This window comes from Anolis sagrei, chromosome 4, assembly GCF_037176765.1.
Source record: "Anolis sagrei isolate rAnoSag1 chromosome 4, rAnoSag1.mat, whole genome shotgun sequence".
NCBI lineage: Eukaryota > Metazoa > Chordata > Lepidosauria > Squamata > Dactyloidae > Anolis > Anolis sagrei.
Genome location: NC_090024.1, coordinates 8,728,349 through 8,746,733, shown reverse-complemented (window position 1 = coordinate 8,746,733; position 18,385 = coordinate 8,728,349). Strand labels below are relative to the sequence as shown.

The following is an 18,385-nucleotide window of genomic DNA, read 5'->3' as shown; positions in this document are numbered from 1 at the left end:
AGATATCTGTTTACTCTTTCAAATGGTTCATAGGTAGAAGTTACAAATGTTCTGATCCTGACATTTGGACCAAAGCAAATGTGATTTTTTGTAAGGTGGGGATTAAATATATGTTAGATTGGGAAATGAATGTATACCTAAAATTTCAGAGCGGTATCTATAAGGTCTTCCACAGAAGTGCTTGCATATTTTTGCCTGATAGGAGACAACTGCATTCTGGGAGAGCTTCAAGGGCTTTCTGCTGTTATGGTTGGAGTTTAGTTTTTATGTGCTGAGTTTTCAAATGTTTTACTGGTTATCTCTTTTAAATGGTTTTCAAGAGTACAATGAATGTGTATTTTAATAATTTATTGACTGAAATCATTCATTGGAGCCATGTGGTGTATATCTCTGCAGGCAGACTCATGCATCAATTGTGCCACATGGTTTTTGTGTTGAATATCAATGGCGCACAATGAAACACACACCTGAATGTGCAACAAAGTGCACAAGGAAATGTGCATCCCAGGCACGTGAACATCCGAGAGGCATTTGCATCTAATATGCACTGAAAGTGCATCCTCTCACCCAACCTTTTAAACTTGTATGCAGAACACATCATGCGATGTGCGGGGCTGGATGAATGCAAAGCTGGGGTGAAAATTGCTGGAAGAAACATTAACAACCTCAGATATGCAGATGACACCACTCTGATGGCCGAAAGCGAGGAGGAGCTGAGGAGCCTTCTAATCAAGGCGAAAGAAGAAAGCGCAAAAGCCGGGTTGTAGCTAAACGTCAAAAAAACCAAGATTATGGCAACAAGAATTATTGACAACTGGGAAATAGAGGGAGAAAACGTGGAGGCCGTGACAGACTTTGTATTTCTAGGTGCAAAGATTCCTGCAGATGCAGACTGTGGCCAGGAAATCAGAAGACGCTTACTTCTTGGGAGGAGAGCAATGTCCAATCTCGATAAAATAGTAAAGAGCAGAGGCATCAGACTGGCAACCAAGATCCGCCTAGTCAAAGCCATGGTATTCCCTGTAGTCACCTACGGATGTGAGAGCTGGACCTTAGGGAAGGCTGAGCGAAGGAAGATCGATGCTTTTGAGCTGTGGTGTTGGAGGAAAGTTCTGAGAGTGCCTTGGACTGCGAGAAGATCCAACCAGTCCATCCTCCAGGAAATAAAGCCCGGCTGCTCATTGGAGGGAAGGATACTAGAGACAAAGTTGAAGTACTTTGGCCACATCATGAGGAGACAGGAAAGCCACATCATGAGGAGACAGGCATCCTTGAAGTGACTGGACTAACCTTGAGGGAGCTGGGGGTGGTGACAGCCAACAGGGAGCTCTGGCGTGGGCTGGTCCATGAGGTCACGAAGAGTCGGAGACGACTGAACGAATGAACAACAACATGCACTGAAAGTGTACGTGCATCTAATGTGCATGTGTATTTGCATGCAACAGTGGTGACACTTGGGCATGTCTGAGATCAAAATGTCTGTTCCCAATCAGATAAAAATCTCCAACCACTTCTACCCTCAAAATTCTGGCTATGGCAGTTTAACAAGATCGGGTCATGCTGAATTACTAATTCAGCAATTTATTTGCAGCAGTTTGACGCAAGGTTTAGCTTACAAACTTTCCCAAGACACCTCTGAACATAAAAGAGCAGAAGGAATACAACAAAGTGTGTTCCTGACTGATTTTTTTTTTATCTCTTGCATTTTCCTCATCATTCACGGCAAGCATTGAAACAGCTTGAACCTGGGATTCTGTCCAAGGTGCTGAAATATCCAAAGAAAGAATATAAGTTTTGGAAGGAAGAATTGCAGAGCAGAACACAAACAAAATAGTCTTCCATGTGTTGTCGTATTGTAGGATATAGCTCTAGCTAGTACAGTCAATGGTAATAAATGCTAGGAGTTGTAGTCCAACAATATGTAGAACTTGGTGATCAATCAGCTGCTAAACAGGATAGTCCAAGGAATCCAAATCAGAGATCTCTATGAAAAGGGGCTCTTTAATGTGTCTTAATAGTGTGTGTCAATCCTTTTGTAAGTGAATCAGATATACCTTGTAATATCATTCAAAACTCTTTGCATCAGGCCTTTCTCAAACTATGTTGTTGCTGCATGTCTTCAAATCATTTCTGACAAATGGTGAACATAGAGTGGACATATCACAGGGTTTTCTTCAAAAAAGTTTTATCTTTGCCTTTTTCTGAGACTAAGAGAATCATAGAATCATAGAATCATAGAGTTGAAAGAGACCTCATGGGCCATCCAGTCCAACCCCATTCTGCCAAGAAGCAGGAATATTGCATTCAAATCATGCCTGACAGATGGCCATCCAGCCTCTGTTTAAAAACTTCCAAAGAAGGAGCCTCCACCACACTCCGGGGCAGAGAGTTCCACTGCTGAACAGCTCTCACAGTCAGGAAGTTCTTCCTCATGTTCAGATAGAATCGCCTTTCTTGTAATTTGAAGCCATTGTTCCGCGTCCTAGTCTCCAGGTCAGCAGAAAGCAAGCTTGCTCCCTCCTCCCTGTGGCTTCCTCTCACATATTTATATATGGCTATCATATCTCCTCTCAACCTTCTCTTCTTCAGGCTAAACATGCCCAGCTCCTTAAGCCACTCCTCATAGGGCTTGTTCTCCAGGCCCTTGATCATTTTAGTCGCCCTCTTCTGGACACATTCCAGCTTGTCAATATCTCTCTTGAATTGTGGTGCCCAGAATTGGACACAATATTCCAGGTGTGGTCTAACCAAAGCAGAATAGAGAATGGGTAGCATGACTTCCCTAGATCTAGACATTATGCTCCTCTTGATGCAGGCCAAAATCCCATTGGCTTTTTTTGCCGCCACATCACATTGTTGGCTCATGTTTAACTTGTTGTCCATGAGGACTCCAAGGTCTTTTTCACACGTACTGCTCTCGAGCCAGGCATTGTCCCCCATTCTGTATCTTTGCATTTCGTTTTTTCTGCCTAAATGGAGTATCTTGTTAGTTTTGGCCCCTCTCTCTAATCTATCAAGAATGCAAGTTGACTAAGGTTTCATGGGCTTCATTGCAAAATAGGCAGTCAAATCCAATGCTCAAACCACTCTACATGTTCACTTTCTTGTCAAACTATATAAACTACTTAAGAAGAAGAACAAACAAGTTGACTAGGAAAGATTAGGAACCACCTAATACAAGGCAGATCAAAACCACAACTGACAGAACACTGTGAGTTGTCACCTTCAGTCTTCAGATCAGGATTTTTCAATGTGGGGGTCAGGACCCCTGGGGGGTCATGGGGGGGGGGGGGGTTCAGAGGGGTCACCAAAGACAATCAGAAACCAAATATTTCTGATGGTCTTAGGAACCAAGTTTGGTACAGATCAATCACTGTCTGAGTCCGTGCTCTCTGGCTCTAGGTGAACTACAACTCCAAAACTCAAGGTCATTGCCCATCACACCCTTCCAATATTTTCTGTTGGTCATGGGAGCTCTATAAATCCCAGCAACAATAATTCCAAAATATCAAGGTCTATTTTCCTCAAACTCCACCAGTGTTCACATTTGGGCATATTGAGTATCCGTGCCAAGTTTGGTCCAAATCCATCATTGTTTGAGTCCACAGTGCTCTCTGGATGTAGGTGAACTACAACTCCAAAGCTCAAGGTCAATGCCCACCAAACCCTTACAGTATTTTCTGTTGGTCATGGGAGTTCTGTGTGCCAAGTTTGGTACAATTCCATACTTGGTGGAGCTTGAATGCTCTTTGATCATAGGTTAGCTATAAATCCCAGCAACTACAACTCTGAAATGACAAAATCAACCTCCACTCCAACCTCACCAGTATTCCAATTTTGGCGTATTGGGTATTTGTGCCAAATTTGGTCCAGTGTATGAACAAATTCATCCTGCACATCAGATATTTACATTATGATTCATAACAGTACCAAATTACAGTTATGAAGTAGAAACAAAAATAATTTCATGGTTGGGGGTCACCACAACATGAGCTACTGTATTAAGGGGTCACAGCATTAGGAAGGTTGAGAAACACTGGTCTAGATGAAACCTTTCAAATACATCAATAAGGCACAACCAGTTGAGAGAATCATTGTTGTAGTTTGTGAGGCACCAGAGTTCTTTGGCAGAAAGGGGCAAAGGCTTTGTAAAGTCCTAGGATTCCATAGCATTGAGCCGTAGCAATTAAAGTGGTATCAAATTGGACTAAGGGTCCTTCTACACAGCCATATAACCCAGAATATCAAGGCAGAAAATCCCACAATATCTGCTTTGAACTGGGTTATTTGAGTCCACACTGCCATATATTCCAGTTATATGACTGCGTAGAAGTTCCCAAATTCTACAGTGTAGATCAGTTTTTCTCAATCTACCTAATGCCATGACTCCTTAATACAGTTCCTCATGTTGTGGTGACCTCCAACCATAAAATTATTTTTGTTCCTACTTCCTAAGTGTAATTTTGCTACTCTTACGTATTGTAATATAAATATCTGATATGCAGGATGCATTTTCCTTCACTGGACCAAATTTGGCACAAATACCTGATATGCCCAAATTTGAATACTGGTGAGGTTGGGGGGGGGGGGGGGAGGGGTTTGATTTTGCCATTTGGGAGTTGTAGTTGCTGGGATTTATAGTTCACCTAAAATCAAGGACCATTCTGAACCCCACCAAAGATGGAATTGAACCGATCTTGGCACACAGAACTCCCGTGACCAACAGAAAATACTACATGGGCTTGGCGGGCAATGGCTTTGAATATTGGAGTTGCAACAGAGGAACTTGAATATTGGAGTTGTATGTTCCCTGGGCACCGCTCCTGTTAGCAACCTGGCTGCCGCCTGTTGGACCATTTAGAGCTTCCAAACAGTCTTCAAAGGCAACCCCACGTAGTAGTCTATATGGGATGTATGCAGTAGTCTATACAGGATGTAACCAGAGCGTGGACCACCATGGCCAAGTCAGAATTTCTAAGGAACGGGCGCAGCTGGCACACAAATTTGTCTTCTCCTAATTTGGCACAAATACTTGATATGCCCGATTTTGAATGGTGGTCGGGTTGGGGGGATTGATTTTGTCATTTGAGAGTTGCAGTTGCTGGGATTGAACCAAACTTGGCACACAGGACTTTCATGCCAAACGGAAAATACTGGAAGGGTTTGTTGGGCACTTACCTTGAGTTTTGGAATTGTAGTTCACCTACATCCAGAGAGCACTGTAGACTCGAACAATGATGGATGTGGACCAAACTTGGCACAAATATTCAATATGCCCAAATGTGGACCCTGGTGGAGTTTGGGGAAAATATATCTTGACATTATAGAGTTGTAGTTGCTGGGATTTATAGTTCACCTACAATCAAAGAGCATTCTGAACCCCACCAATGATAGAATTGGGCCAAACTTCCCACACAAAACCCCCATGACCAACAGAAAAGGCTGCGTTTTCTGATGGTCTTTGGTGACCCCTCTGATACCCCTTGTGACCCCTCCAGGGGTCCCGACCCCCAGGTTGAGAAACGCTGGTGTAAATGCATGTTCTGTTTTGGTCCCAAAACTATTTCTGCAACCTCTAGGCTTCTCAAACCTCCTGGATAAACTCTGTCTCCTAGAAGCCTCCAGGAGTGATAATTCACCTTGTAGGAATAGGTTAGAGGATACCTGTGATGGATTTAACATTTTAAAATATATGTTTGTCAAAGCCTGAGGTAGATTGCAGGTCAAATCTGGGTCAGAGGATCCCAAGGGCCAAAAATCAGTCCCAGGACACTCACCTTAGTTTCTACTCTGGAACAGCCAAACACATAATTCTACCCCGAGGTTCCTGCCGTTAGAAGTTAAGGTAAATTATCTCCAGACATTCCATGAATGCAAACAAAAAATAATTCAGCCTCTGAAGGGGAACATCTGAGCTTTATTTGGAAACGCTGCTTCAAACCATTTTCTATTCAATGGCAACGCTTGCTGACGGGAGGAAAGTTGCTTAGCATTCTATGGAGGCGCATTCGGTGCTTACCGCTGTCAGGGGAGAGCGCTGGCTGTTGATGTGCAAATCCATACAAGCTGATATTTAGCAAAATCCTTCCATTGGCTTGATGAGAGGCTGGCTTATTCAGGGAGATTTATGTCAGTTCGGAAGCCAGGAGCCAATTCTCTTCAGATAGTGTCACATCGCCGATCAGCCAACTTTGATTATTGGGTTGAAGAGTTATTTAAGTTGTCTTGTCTGGCAAAGTGATTAGCTATTTAATCCGGAGCAGTTTGGGGTAACGCTCTTCTAGGCATTTTGGAAGCTTTCTCCAGAAAGGATTTGGACCATGATGACTCTTTTATGAAACATACAAGCCATCAAGGACAGATGGAATTATTTTGGAAAAAGTTGGTAAGATCCAAGGGAAGGAAGAATGAATGCAATTCGACGTCACTTTATCTGCCATGGCTCAATGCTAAGGAGTGATGGGAGTTGTAGTTTGATGAAATACCAGCACTGTTTGGCAGGGAAGATTACAGACCTTTGAAATATCGGGTTGTTGTAGGGTTTTTTGGGTTATATGGCCATGGTCTAGAGCAGTGGTTCTCAACCTTCCTAATGCCATGACCCCTTAGTACACTTCCTCGTGTTATGGTGACCCCCCCAACCATAAAATTATTTTGTTGCTACTTCATAACTGTCATTTTGCTGCTGTTGTGAATCATAAACGTCTGGAGAGGCCCTGCTCTCGGTCCCACCGGCCTCACAAGCATGTCTGGTGGGGACGAGGAACAGGGCTGTCTCGGTGGTGGCCCCTAGACTCTGGAACTCTTTTCCACTGGAGATTAGAACTGCCCCATCTATCCTGACATTTAGGAAACAGGTGAAAACTTGGTTATGGAGACAGGCATTCGACGAGTGAGCCAGATATGGATGGAGGATGATGAACAACGAGTTAGTGTTATGACTGACCATTGTAGTTGTTGAATGTAATTGCTGTTTTAATGTTTTAGTGTAAAATGAATTATTATGTTTTTATTAACTGTATGTGATATTATGGTTGGAAACCGTTCTGAGTCCCTCAAGAGAGGTGAGAAGGCCGGTATATAAAACTTTTAAATAAATAAATAATAAATAATGTATATATCTGGTATGCAGGATGTACGTTCATTCACTGGACCAAATTTGGCACAAATACCCAATATGTCCAAATTTGAATACTGGTGGGAGAATGGTGGAGGGGAATGATTTTATCCCGTGGGAGTTGTAGTTGCTGGAATTTATAGTTCACCTACCATCAAAGAGCATTCTGAATCCTACCAATGATTGAATTGGGCCAAACTTCCCACACAGAACCCCATGACCAACAGAAAATACTGTTTTCTGATGGTCTTTGGTGACCCCCCTGACACCCCCTCATGACCCCTCCAGGGGTCCCGACCCCCAGGTTGAGAAACACTGGTCTAGAGGCATTCTCTCCTGATGTTTCGCCTGCATCTATGGCAAGCATCCTCAGAGGTAGTGAGGTGAGGATGCTTGCCATAGATGCAGGCGAAACGTCAGGGGAGAATGCCTCTAGACCATGGTCATATAGCCCGAAAAAACCTACAACAACCCAGTGATTCCGGCCATGAAAGCCTTTCACAATACTTTGAAATATCGAGCTTCCATTATTCTATTGCATTGAGCCATGGCAGTTAAAGTGGTGTCAGACTGCATTAAATCTGCACATCATGGTTACCTTAGACCACAGCTACATACCACATCAATAAATCAATACATTAAATTACCCAACATCTTATCCCAGCAAACCACAGAGTTGCTCTGGAGAACTTGCAGAATTCTAGAAATGTATCCTTTCTAGGAATTTGCTAAGTGCTCCAGTGTGACTCAATAGCAATGTATTTTCTTTTTATCATGTCAGGAGCAACTTGAGAAACTGCAAGTCGCTTCTGGTGTGAGGGAATTGACCATCTTGCAAGGACATTGCCCAGGGGATGCCCAGATGCTTTTGCCGCCACATCACAACATGATCCAACAATGTGATGTGGCGGCAAAAAAAGCCAATGGGATTTTGGCCTGCATCAATAGGAGCATAGTGTCTAGATCTAGGGAAGTCATGCTACCCCTCTATTCTGCTTTGGTTAGACCACACCTGGAATATTGTGTCCAATTCTGGGCACCACAATTCAAGAGAGATATTGACAAGCTGGAAGAGGAGAGCGACTAAAATGATAAAAGGTCTGGAGAACAAGCCCTATGAGGAGCAGCTTAAGGAGCTGGGCATGTTTAGCCTGAAGAAGAGAAGGCTGAGAGGGGATATGATAGCCATTTATAAATATGTGAGAGGAAGCCACAGGGAGGAGGGAGCAAGCTTGTTTTCTGCTTCCTTGGAGACTAGGACGCGGAACAATGGCTTCAAACTACAAGAGAGGAGATTTCATCTGAACATGAGGAAGAACTTCCTGACTGTGAGAGCCGTTCAGCAGTGGAACTCTCTGCCCCGGAGTGTGGTGGAGGCTCCTTCTTTGGAAGCTTTTAAACAGAGGCTGGATGGCCATCTGTCAGGGGTGATTTGAATGCAATATTCCTGCTTCTTGGCAGAATGGGGTTGGACTGGATGGCCCACGAGGTCTCTTCCAACTCTTTGATTCTATGATTCTCAACCTTGGGTCCCCAGATGTTTTTGGGCTTCAACTCCCAGAAATCCACGCCAGTTTACCAGCTGTTAGGATTTCTGGGAGTTGAAGGCCAAAAACATCTGGGGACCCCAGGTTGAGAGCCACTGAAGACCCAGGGAAGTTATGCTGTTCTGCCTTGGTCAGACCACACCTGGAGCTTTTAAACAGAGGCTGGATGGCCATCTGTCAGGGGTGATTTGAATGCAATATTCCTGCTTCTTGGCAGAATGGGGTTGGACTGGATGGCCCATGAGGTCTCTTCCAACTCTTTGATTCTATGATTCTATTATTCTATGTTTTATCATCCTTGTGAGAGGCTTCTCTCATGTCCCCACATGAGGAGCTGGAGCTGATAGAGGGAGCTCATCTGCGCTCTCCCCGGATTCGAACCTGCGACTTGTTGGTCTTCAGTCCTGCCGGCACAGGGGTTCAACCCACTGCACCCACCGGGGGATCCTGATAGCAATATCTAGAAAAGCGTATCATAGAATCACCAAATGCCACAACCCCTTAATACAGTTCCTCATCTTGTGTTGACCCCAACCATAAAATTATTTCCATTGCTACTTTATAACAGTAATTTTGCTACTGTTATGAATCGTAATGTAAATATCTGATATGTAGGATGTATTTTCATTCATTTGACTACATTTGGCACAAGTAACCGATATGCCCGAATTTGAATACTGGTAAGGTTGGGGGAGAGGGGTTGATTTTGTGATTTAGGAGTTGTAGTTGCTGAGAGTTATAGTTAACCTACAATAGAAGAGCATTCTGAACTCTACCAGCAATGAAATTGAACCAAACTTGGCACACAAAACTCCCATGACCAACAGCAAACACTGGAAGGGTTTGGTGGGCATTGACCTTGAGTTTTGGGGTTGTAGTTCAACTACATCCAGAGAGCACTGTGGACTCAAACAATGATGGATTTGGACCTAACTTGGCACGGATACTCAAAATGGACAATGTCTCCATTTTGTATATGTGCAGTTCTTAAAATATGAGATTTTATTCCATACTAGCCATCACCTGCCACACATTGCTGTGGCCCAGTCTGTGTATATGTGTTTTGTGTGTGTATTTATGTGTATATATGTGCATACATATTTCTGTATATGTGTATATATGTGGTTTTGCGCATGTGTTGTAATGTGTTTTTTTTTGCTTTTAAAGTCTCTTCTGCTGTGTTTTTCAGTGTTTTATGAGTGATAGTCACTCATTGGCCTGATAGGTGCATTGTGTCCAATTTTGGTGTCAATTCGTCCAGTGGTTTTTGAGTTATGTTAATCCCACGAACAAAGATTACATTTTTATTTATATAGACTGGCCGTCCCCTGCCACGCGTTGCTGTGGCCCACATGAGGGTTCTGTGTGGGAGGTTTCGCCCAATTCTATCGTTGGTGGAGTTCAGAATGCTCTGTGATTGTAAGTGAACTATAAATCACAGAAACTAAAACTCCCAAATGTCAAGATTCTATTTTCCCCAAACTCCACCAGTATTCATATTTGGGCATATTGAGTATTCTTGTAGAGTTTGGTCCAGATCCATCATTATTTGAGTCCACAGTGATCTCTGTATGTAGGTGAACTACAACTCCAAAACCAAAGGACACTGGGCACCAAACCCTTCCAGTATTTTCTGTTGGTCATGGGAAAACTGTGTGCCAAGTTTGGTTCAATTCCATCATTGGTGGGGTTCGGAATGTTCTTTGATTGTAGGTGAACTAAAAATCCCAGCAACTACAACTCCCAAATGACAAAATCATTTTTTTTAGTGAAGGACATACATTGGGTTGTTAGGTGTCTTGTGTCCAAATTTGGTGTCAACTTGTCCAGTGGTTTTTGAGTTATGTTAATTCCACAAACAAAGATTATATTTTTATTTATATAGATGTCTTAAAACAGGTTTGTAATCATTTCTTATTGACATGTGTCATGCATCCCTCAGGTTGTCACTGGTCAGATGACCAATGAAAGATTTCCAACTCACTTTCTCCAAGTGATGTCCATTTTTGTGCAATACATCAGCTGAAAATGATTAGTGTTATATATTAAGCTAAAGGAACAGGTAAGAAAACTGTGATGACCTTTAAGAGAGGTCACAAATGGTTTAATAATGAACTCCGGGATGAAAAGCTGAGCCAGCTAAAAGAGACTCCACAATCCCTTCAAAGAAGCTCTGAGGCAAGAGCTCTGGAGTTAACCCCAAGACAAATGATAGTTCGGGAAACTGGCAAACGCTATCAAGGTAAAACGCAGTTCAGCCAAATGTACTGGATGCTGAACAAATGTGTGTTGGTACACTTCCAGCTGTTAAGTCAATACAGGAAGAGCAGCATGTTACTCCTGGGGTCATCTACATTGGCCATATAGTTTGGGTTGAAGCTAGCTCCAAACCATGCCAGCTGCAAAATGCATGTCTCGAAAGCACACTGTATTATATGTTAAGGGGTATAAGCCACATCAAGCAAACTTATGGGAAAGTCTGATATAAGCCCCTGACTACACACAGAATCATAGAATCAAAGGGTTGGAAGAGACCTCATGGGCCATCCAGTCCAACCCCATTCTACCAAGAAGCAGGAATATTGCATTCAAATCACCCCTGACAGATGGCCATCCAGCCTCTGTTTAAAAGCTTCCAAAAAAGGGCAGAGAGTTCCACTGCTGAACAGCTCTCACAGTCAGGAAGTTGTTCCTCGTGTTCAGATGGAATCTTCTTTCTTGTAGTTTGAAGCCATTGTTCCGCGTCCTAGTCTCCAGGGAAGCAGAAAACAAGCTTGCTCCCTCCTCCCTGTGACTTCCTCTCTCTCTCTCTCTCTCTCTCTCTCTCTCTCACACACACACACACACACACACACACACACACACACACACACACACATATATATATATATATATATATATATATATATATATATATATAATGGCTATCATATCTCCTCTCAGCCTTCTCTTCTTCAGGCTAAACATGCCCAGCTCCTTAAGCCGCTCCTCATAGGGCTTGTTCTCCAAACCCTTGATCATTTGAGTCGTCCTCCTCTGGACACATTCCAGCTTGTCAATATCTCTCTTGAATTGTGGTGTCCAGAATTGGGCATCGAATTCTGCCTTGTTTTTGTAAGCCGCCCTGAGTCCCCTTCGGGGTGAGAAGGGCGGGGTAGAAGTAAACCAAATAAAATAATCTGGATTTTTCATGGCAGTGTAGAAGGGGCCTTTAACAGCCCTATATCCCAGAATATCAAGGAAGAAAATCCCACAATATCTGCTTTGAACTGGGTTATCTGAGTCCACACTCAGATAAAGTGGTATTTTCTGCTTTGATATTCTGGGATATAGGGCTGTGTGGAGGGGCCCTCAGTGTTCTTGTTAGTCCCCGAAACTGAAAAATATGCCCCAATCTGATGGACAAAAACTTGCCTTCCTTGAGGGAAATGTCAGATTCTTAAAAATATGAATTTCAATCAATACATGCAACTTGATAGGCCTGTAAAGAGATCCAATATTGGCAGAGCTGAGTTATCTGCACGGTATTGGCCCAGCTCTGTCCCTATCCAGAGTGAATTCCACCCATTTTTATAGATCAGATTAGAAGTGTAAATACTGCATTCGTAGCTATTTCCTCACTTCCAAATCAATGAGGCCCTCCGTGTCTGAAGCTGATACCAGGCACGATAAAAACACTGCGAGTAGATAAACTTAATCCTAATAGCTTTGACATTAAACTGGGAAGGTATTACTTTGAAGGGTTTAACATATTAACAGGCTCAAAACATCATTTTGGGGAATATTTATGGAAATCACTTTCATAAAGCTTATACAAGCAGAATAACAAAACCCAAAGAAATATTACCCAAATCCTACCCTCCATTAAATATGTTGACACTTAAAACCTTTTCCCTGATATATTGGGCCACTGATGATTAAACACAAAACAGCCCTTGACAATTTAACTCATTGGATTTCTTGAGCGCCGCAGGGATTTAAAAGGGTAAAAAAAAAAAAAAAGGATGGTAATTTATTCCAAAACCTATGCACGTCTCAATTCTAAATTTTGAAGTAGACCACATATATCTTAATTTATCGGAGTGGTCGACAAAACCATTTGAAGGTATGGGGATAATTAATCATGGACTGTTTTACCAAGCGTCAGGACTCTAAAACAAGTTCAGCTCCTCTCATCTATAGATTTTGAATCCATTAATCCCATCATCCACAGCTTGAAAATATATGTGTTAGGCATGGATACCACATTGGATAACTCGTTGCTCATGATAATTTCATTAAAATTACTTACTAACCTTACTTAGGCGATCCCTCATAGTCCGAGGATGATGGTCCTCCAAGAGTGGTATCTGTTGGGGTTCAGCCTCCGTGTGAACCTGAGCCTCAATCTCTGTGTGAAACTGAACCTGATTCTCTGATCATAGTTCCTGATGCAACTGAACAGGCTACTGAACATATATCTCTCCCTGATGGTTTTGAAACTGTTGATTCTGAGGTCAGTGGCAGGGAAAGTGAAACTAAACATCCTGATGAGAATGTTTTAGAACAGTGTTTCTCAACCTGGGGGTCGGGACCCCTGTGGGGGTCGCGAGGGGATGTCAGAGGGGTCGCCAAAGACCATCAGAAAACATAGTATTTTCTGTTGGTCATGGGGGTTCTGTGTGGAAAGTTTGGTCCAATTCTATCATTGGTGGGGTTCAGAATGCTATTTCATTGTGGGTGAACTATAAATCCCAACAACTACAAATCCCAAATGGCAAGGTCTATTTTCTCCAAACTCTACCAGTGTTCACATTTGGGCATATTGAGTATTTGTGCCAAGTTTGATCCAGATCCATCATTGCTTGAGTCTACAGTCCGGATATAGGTGAACTACAACTCTAAGAACTCAAGGTCAATGTTCACCAGACCTTCCCAATATTTTCTCTTGGTCATGGGAATTCTGTGTGCCATGTTTGATTCAATTCCATCATTGATGGAGTTCAGAAGGCTCTTTGATTTAAGGTGAACTATAAATCTCAGCAACTCCAGCATTACTAAATGACAAAATCAATCACCCCCAACTCCACCAGTATTCAAATTTTGGGCGTATCGTGCCAAATTTGGTCCAGTGACTGAAAATACATCCTGCATATTAGATATTTCCATTACAATTCATAACAGGAGCAAAATTACAGTTATGAAGTAGCAACAAAAATAAAGTTATGTTTGGGGGTCAGCACAACATGAAGAACTGTACTAAGGGGTCGCGACATTAGGAAGGTTGAGAACTGCTGTTTTAGAACCAAGTAGTGATAGCTCTCCAGGGGAACTCACACCTGGGTTTTTTAATGAGGATCAAAGAGAACAGATTTGGAAAAACAGGAGTGAATCACAGAGTCTGCGAAGGTCAAGTAGATTAAGGGAAAGGGAGGCTCAGGCTTCAAAGTCTGGAGGCGTGTCAAGAAACAGTTTCTTTCGTTTAAGGGGCCTCTCCCCAGGCTGTCCCATTACATCAAGCATCGTTTAGACTGAGGCATCACCTTGGCATATTTCCCGTTTCCCATGGCCTGCATTCCCAGAGGCTTCTAGTTTCCAAGTAAGGTTAGTGAAATGCTAACAGGTTCCAGGTTTTTGTATTGTTGCTTTTGGAATTTTGCTCTAGTTCAGAGATTTTCCTGACTACTGAGTTTCTACTGTGGCATTTTGACTTCGCATTTACCTTTCTTTTGTAACCATTTTTCATCAATAAAAAGGATTGTTTTTTTTCCCACAGTCCAGTGTGGTGGATTTAAACTTATGGTCTCGTTTCTTGATCTGGGATTCACCGGATTCCTGGCAGTGGGTCCGTAGGTGACTGTGGAGCCCTATTCTTGACCTGCATCTTCTCCCGCAGTGAGGGCATCGGTTTTCAGGTGAAAGGCGATCCCAGTCGGGGTTGGCTTGATGTGCCTTCCTCTTGGCACGTTTCTCTCTTTTGCCCTCCATTCGTGCCTCTTCAAATTCTGCAGCACTGCTGGTCACAGCTGACCACCAACTGGAGAACTCAAGGGCCAGGGCTTCCCAGTTCTCAGTGTCTATGCCACAGTTTTTAAGGTTGGCTTTGAGCCCATCTTTCAACCTCTTTTCCTGCCCACTAACATTCTGTTTTCCATTCTTGAGTTCGGAGTAGAGTAACTACTTTGGGAGACGATGGTTGGGCATCCAGACAACGTGGCCGGTCCAACGGAGTTGATGGCGGAGGACCATCGCTTTAATGCTGGTGGTCTTTTCTTCTTCCAGCACACTGACATTTGTCCGCTAGTCTTCCCAAGAGATTTGCAGGATTTGCACGACTCTTCGTGACCTCATGGACCAGCCCATGCCAGAGCTCCCTGTCGGCTGTCACCACCCCCAGCTCCTTCAAGGTCAGTCCAGTCACTTCAAGGATGCCATCCATCCATCTTGCCCTTGGTCGGCCCCTCTTCCTTTTACCTTCCACTTTCCCCAGCATAATTTTCTTCTCTAGGCTTTGCTGTCTCCTCGTGATGTGGCCAAAGGACTTCAACTTTGTCTCTAGTATCCTTCCGTCCAACGAGCAGTCGGGCTTTATTTCCTGGAGGATGGACTGGTTGGATCTTCTCGCAGTCCAAGGCACTCTCAGCACTTTCCTCCAGCACCACAGCTCAAAAGCATCGATCTTCCTTCGCTCAGCTTTCCCTAAGGTCCAGCTCTCACATCCATAGGTTACTACAGGGAATACCATGGCTTTGACTTCAGGGAATACCATTGCTTTGAAATCAGCTTAGAAGGCCCCAAAATCTTTCAGGGCTGGCTGATGGTTATTTTCTTTGTTTGCTGTGTATTGCCTAAAAAGACACTACAAATCCCATGCTAGCAGGACTACTGACCAAAAGATTGGTGGGTGGTTCAAATCTAGGAAGTGGGCTGAGCTCCCATCCGTCAGCTACAGCTTCTCATGTGGCGGCATGAGACAAAATACTAAAACATCTGGGTGTTTCCTGGGCAACGTCCTTGCAGACAGCCAATTTTTTCACACCAGACGTGACCTGCAGTTTCTCAAGTCACTCCTGACAAGAAAAAAAAAGTGGCTGCCCTGAGTTTGCGAGTCCTGAGCAGAGTTCTTGATAAAAGGACAACTTGGAGGTCTCTCGTTCACAGGATCACCATAAGCCAAAATCAATTTGATGTCAATGAGCAACCATAGAGTTAAATGTATGAAAAGCCAAATGAAGTAAGAGGGACAGAGGGCGAGGGGCCCATCTAGACAAAGAAAGAAAGAGATACTCACCTTGTATTGTCTGCTATCCCAACACAATATGTTGGGAATGATTCACAAAACATTCTGCCATTTACAAAACATTCTGTCCAAAAAATCCAAATGTGTTCCAGATATTTTAAAATCATGGTCTGTCATCAACAAGGAGAGTTTGGGGAGGCCCAAACATGTTAGTGGGAGATTATCAGGATCAGTAGCTCATATTATCATTTCTGGCTGAAAGTAGACTTGATCGCAGTCAAATTTTCAATTTCAAATTCGCAACTGGTATATTTTTAATGAAATGTTTATGCGGGTAATCAGATATCAGTATATCAATATTACAACATCTCCATATAACAATATGGTATTGACTAAAGGCACCTTAGATGGCAATACATATACACACATACATGATGGGAAAAGGAGGGAAGGGAGAGCAAAGTGGCCATTACCAGCTGACACCCAGTAATGCAAATGGGAGGACTGGTTTTCACAAGTAAGCTCATATCGAAGTATATTTGGCCAGGGGACATGTTTGGCCACTGGAGATAAAATCATCATGATGGGTATGCTACAAACACAGGGTCTATGTGGAGTGCCAAAAAATACAGGGATAATAAGGATTTTTTCCAGGCTGGAAGTTGATAGAACAGAGTGTAGCAGATAATCATAACCATTGGAAGAGACTCACAGTGCATCCCGCAATTCTGGTGTGTCGCTTGGTGTCCCAAGGGATTTGAGGCTTCGTTCCAAAGAAGTCACTGTCAAAAAAAAAAAAAAAAAGAAGAAGACATTATCATCATCAAGCACAATGGCCTTGTTGTTGTTACTGTACATTGTCCATCCTTCAGGACCATCACATTTTGCAACTGTTAGATTATCTTACAATGAGGAAGGCATTACTAAAGACATGACTATTTGAATTTGAGATTAACTTCACAATTCATCAGCAGATCAGTTGCACAACTTCAGCGCTTTCCAGTAGCTTCTTCCTGCACAGTATTTTCAGTCAACTACTTCCACAGCCTGCAGTCTCGCTGGAACCTTCTACAGACACTTGAGCACATGCCCGGCCATTGTCAGTTTTACCATTGTCTTTCTCCAGTCTAGATGATATTACAAACTTACCACAGCATACAGTTATATCTTGTCTTAGCAGACAGGTTCTTTAATTACATATAGCCTTCAACGAACAACATCACAGAACAAGGAGAAATATACACTGTACATGACTTCCTTATATACAATTCATTTACACATAGCAATCACTGATTGGTTCCCAACTCATTGACTCAACTCAGACCCAGGATTGCATCTTTCACAATCACCTGGACTAGGCCAGAACACATTCCCCAAATGATCCCCTATATACAGTTAATGCATGACTCAGCATTTCCAATAAAAACCCATTAGCAGTGCATGACTCAGCTATATTACATTACAATACATTGTAAAACCTGACACATTTTGCAACTTAGGTTATCTTACGATGAGGAAGGCATTACTAAAGGCATGACTATTTGAATTTCTTTTGAGTTACTGCTATGGTCTCAGAATAAAGAACAACTCTGTGTAACTTCATCATACTTCAGTCCCAGCGATGAATGGAAAGCTTTCACCTCAGCAAGCGAGAGTCCAAAAGTGGCAGGCTCAAAACCAGAACCTCAATCAATGGCTGATACCAAATGAGAAACTCCCCCCTGGACACACAGAAGACTGGGCAACTTGGAAGGCGCTGAACAGACTGTGCTCTGGCACCACAAGATGCAGAGCCAACCTCAAGAAATGGGGCCACAAAGTGGAATCCACGACATGCAAGTGGGGAGAAGAGCAAACCACTGAACACCTGCTGCGATGCAACCTGAGCCCTGCCACATGCACAATGGAGGACCTTCTTATAGTAACACCAGAGGCACTCCAAGTGGCCAGCCACTGGTCAAAGGACATTTAATCAACTACCAAGCTTGCAAACTTTGTGTTTTGTTTGTTTGTAAAAAAAAATACAGTACAACTGTTTGGTTTGCTCCTGACATGATAAATAAATAAAAACCTCTATTCCACAGTTTTGTATCTTCTTTTGATTGCAATTTGGAATCAAAATTAATCCAATCAATTATCTGGGGGTCTTCCTGGCTAAAGAACAAGGTGTATGCATTCCAGATAAAGAACGAAGGCATGTAGAAATAAATATATATCATTCCATTTCTTTTTCGCAGTTCCAACTGGAATGCTCTTGCATTATAAACTGGGCCCCTGGAGTTGTCTATACGAAAAACCCCAGAGGCAACTCAAATGAATGGCTGGCAATCTTCATGACAAATAGCTACTTTTGATTATTATCCTAAGGGATTTTGTGTTCACACCAGTTTTACCCCATTTTGGACATTGTTGGGGGGTATTCCAGACTTTGCTAAGCACTCTGGACTATCTCACAGCTTCAGAGTCATCTGAACAGCTGGATCAGGTCCCATTCAAGTTAAT

The 18,385-nt window shown here is 42.9% G+C and overlaps 1 protein-coding gene across 2 annotated transcripts in view; it reads right to left on the bottom strand.

Annotated features, from left to right (window-relative positions):
- TSNARE1 (t-SNARE domain containing 1) overlaps positions 1-18,385 on the bottom strand; it is a 565,931-nt gene that overhangs the window by 312,244 nt on the left and 235,302 nt on the right. For both annotated transcript variants that reach the window (XM_067467251.1, XM_067467252.1), the window contains one exon: positions 16,596-16,665. In XM_067467251.1, the coding sequence (XP_067323352.1) occupies positions 16,596-16,665 (70 nt within the window). The remainder of the gene's footprint in view (positions 1-16,595; positions 16,666-18,385) is intronic.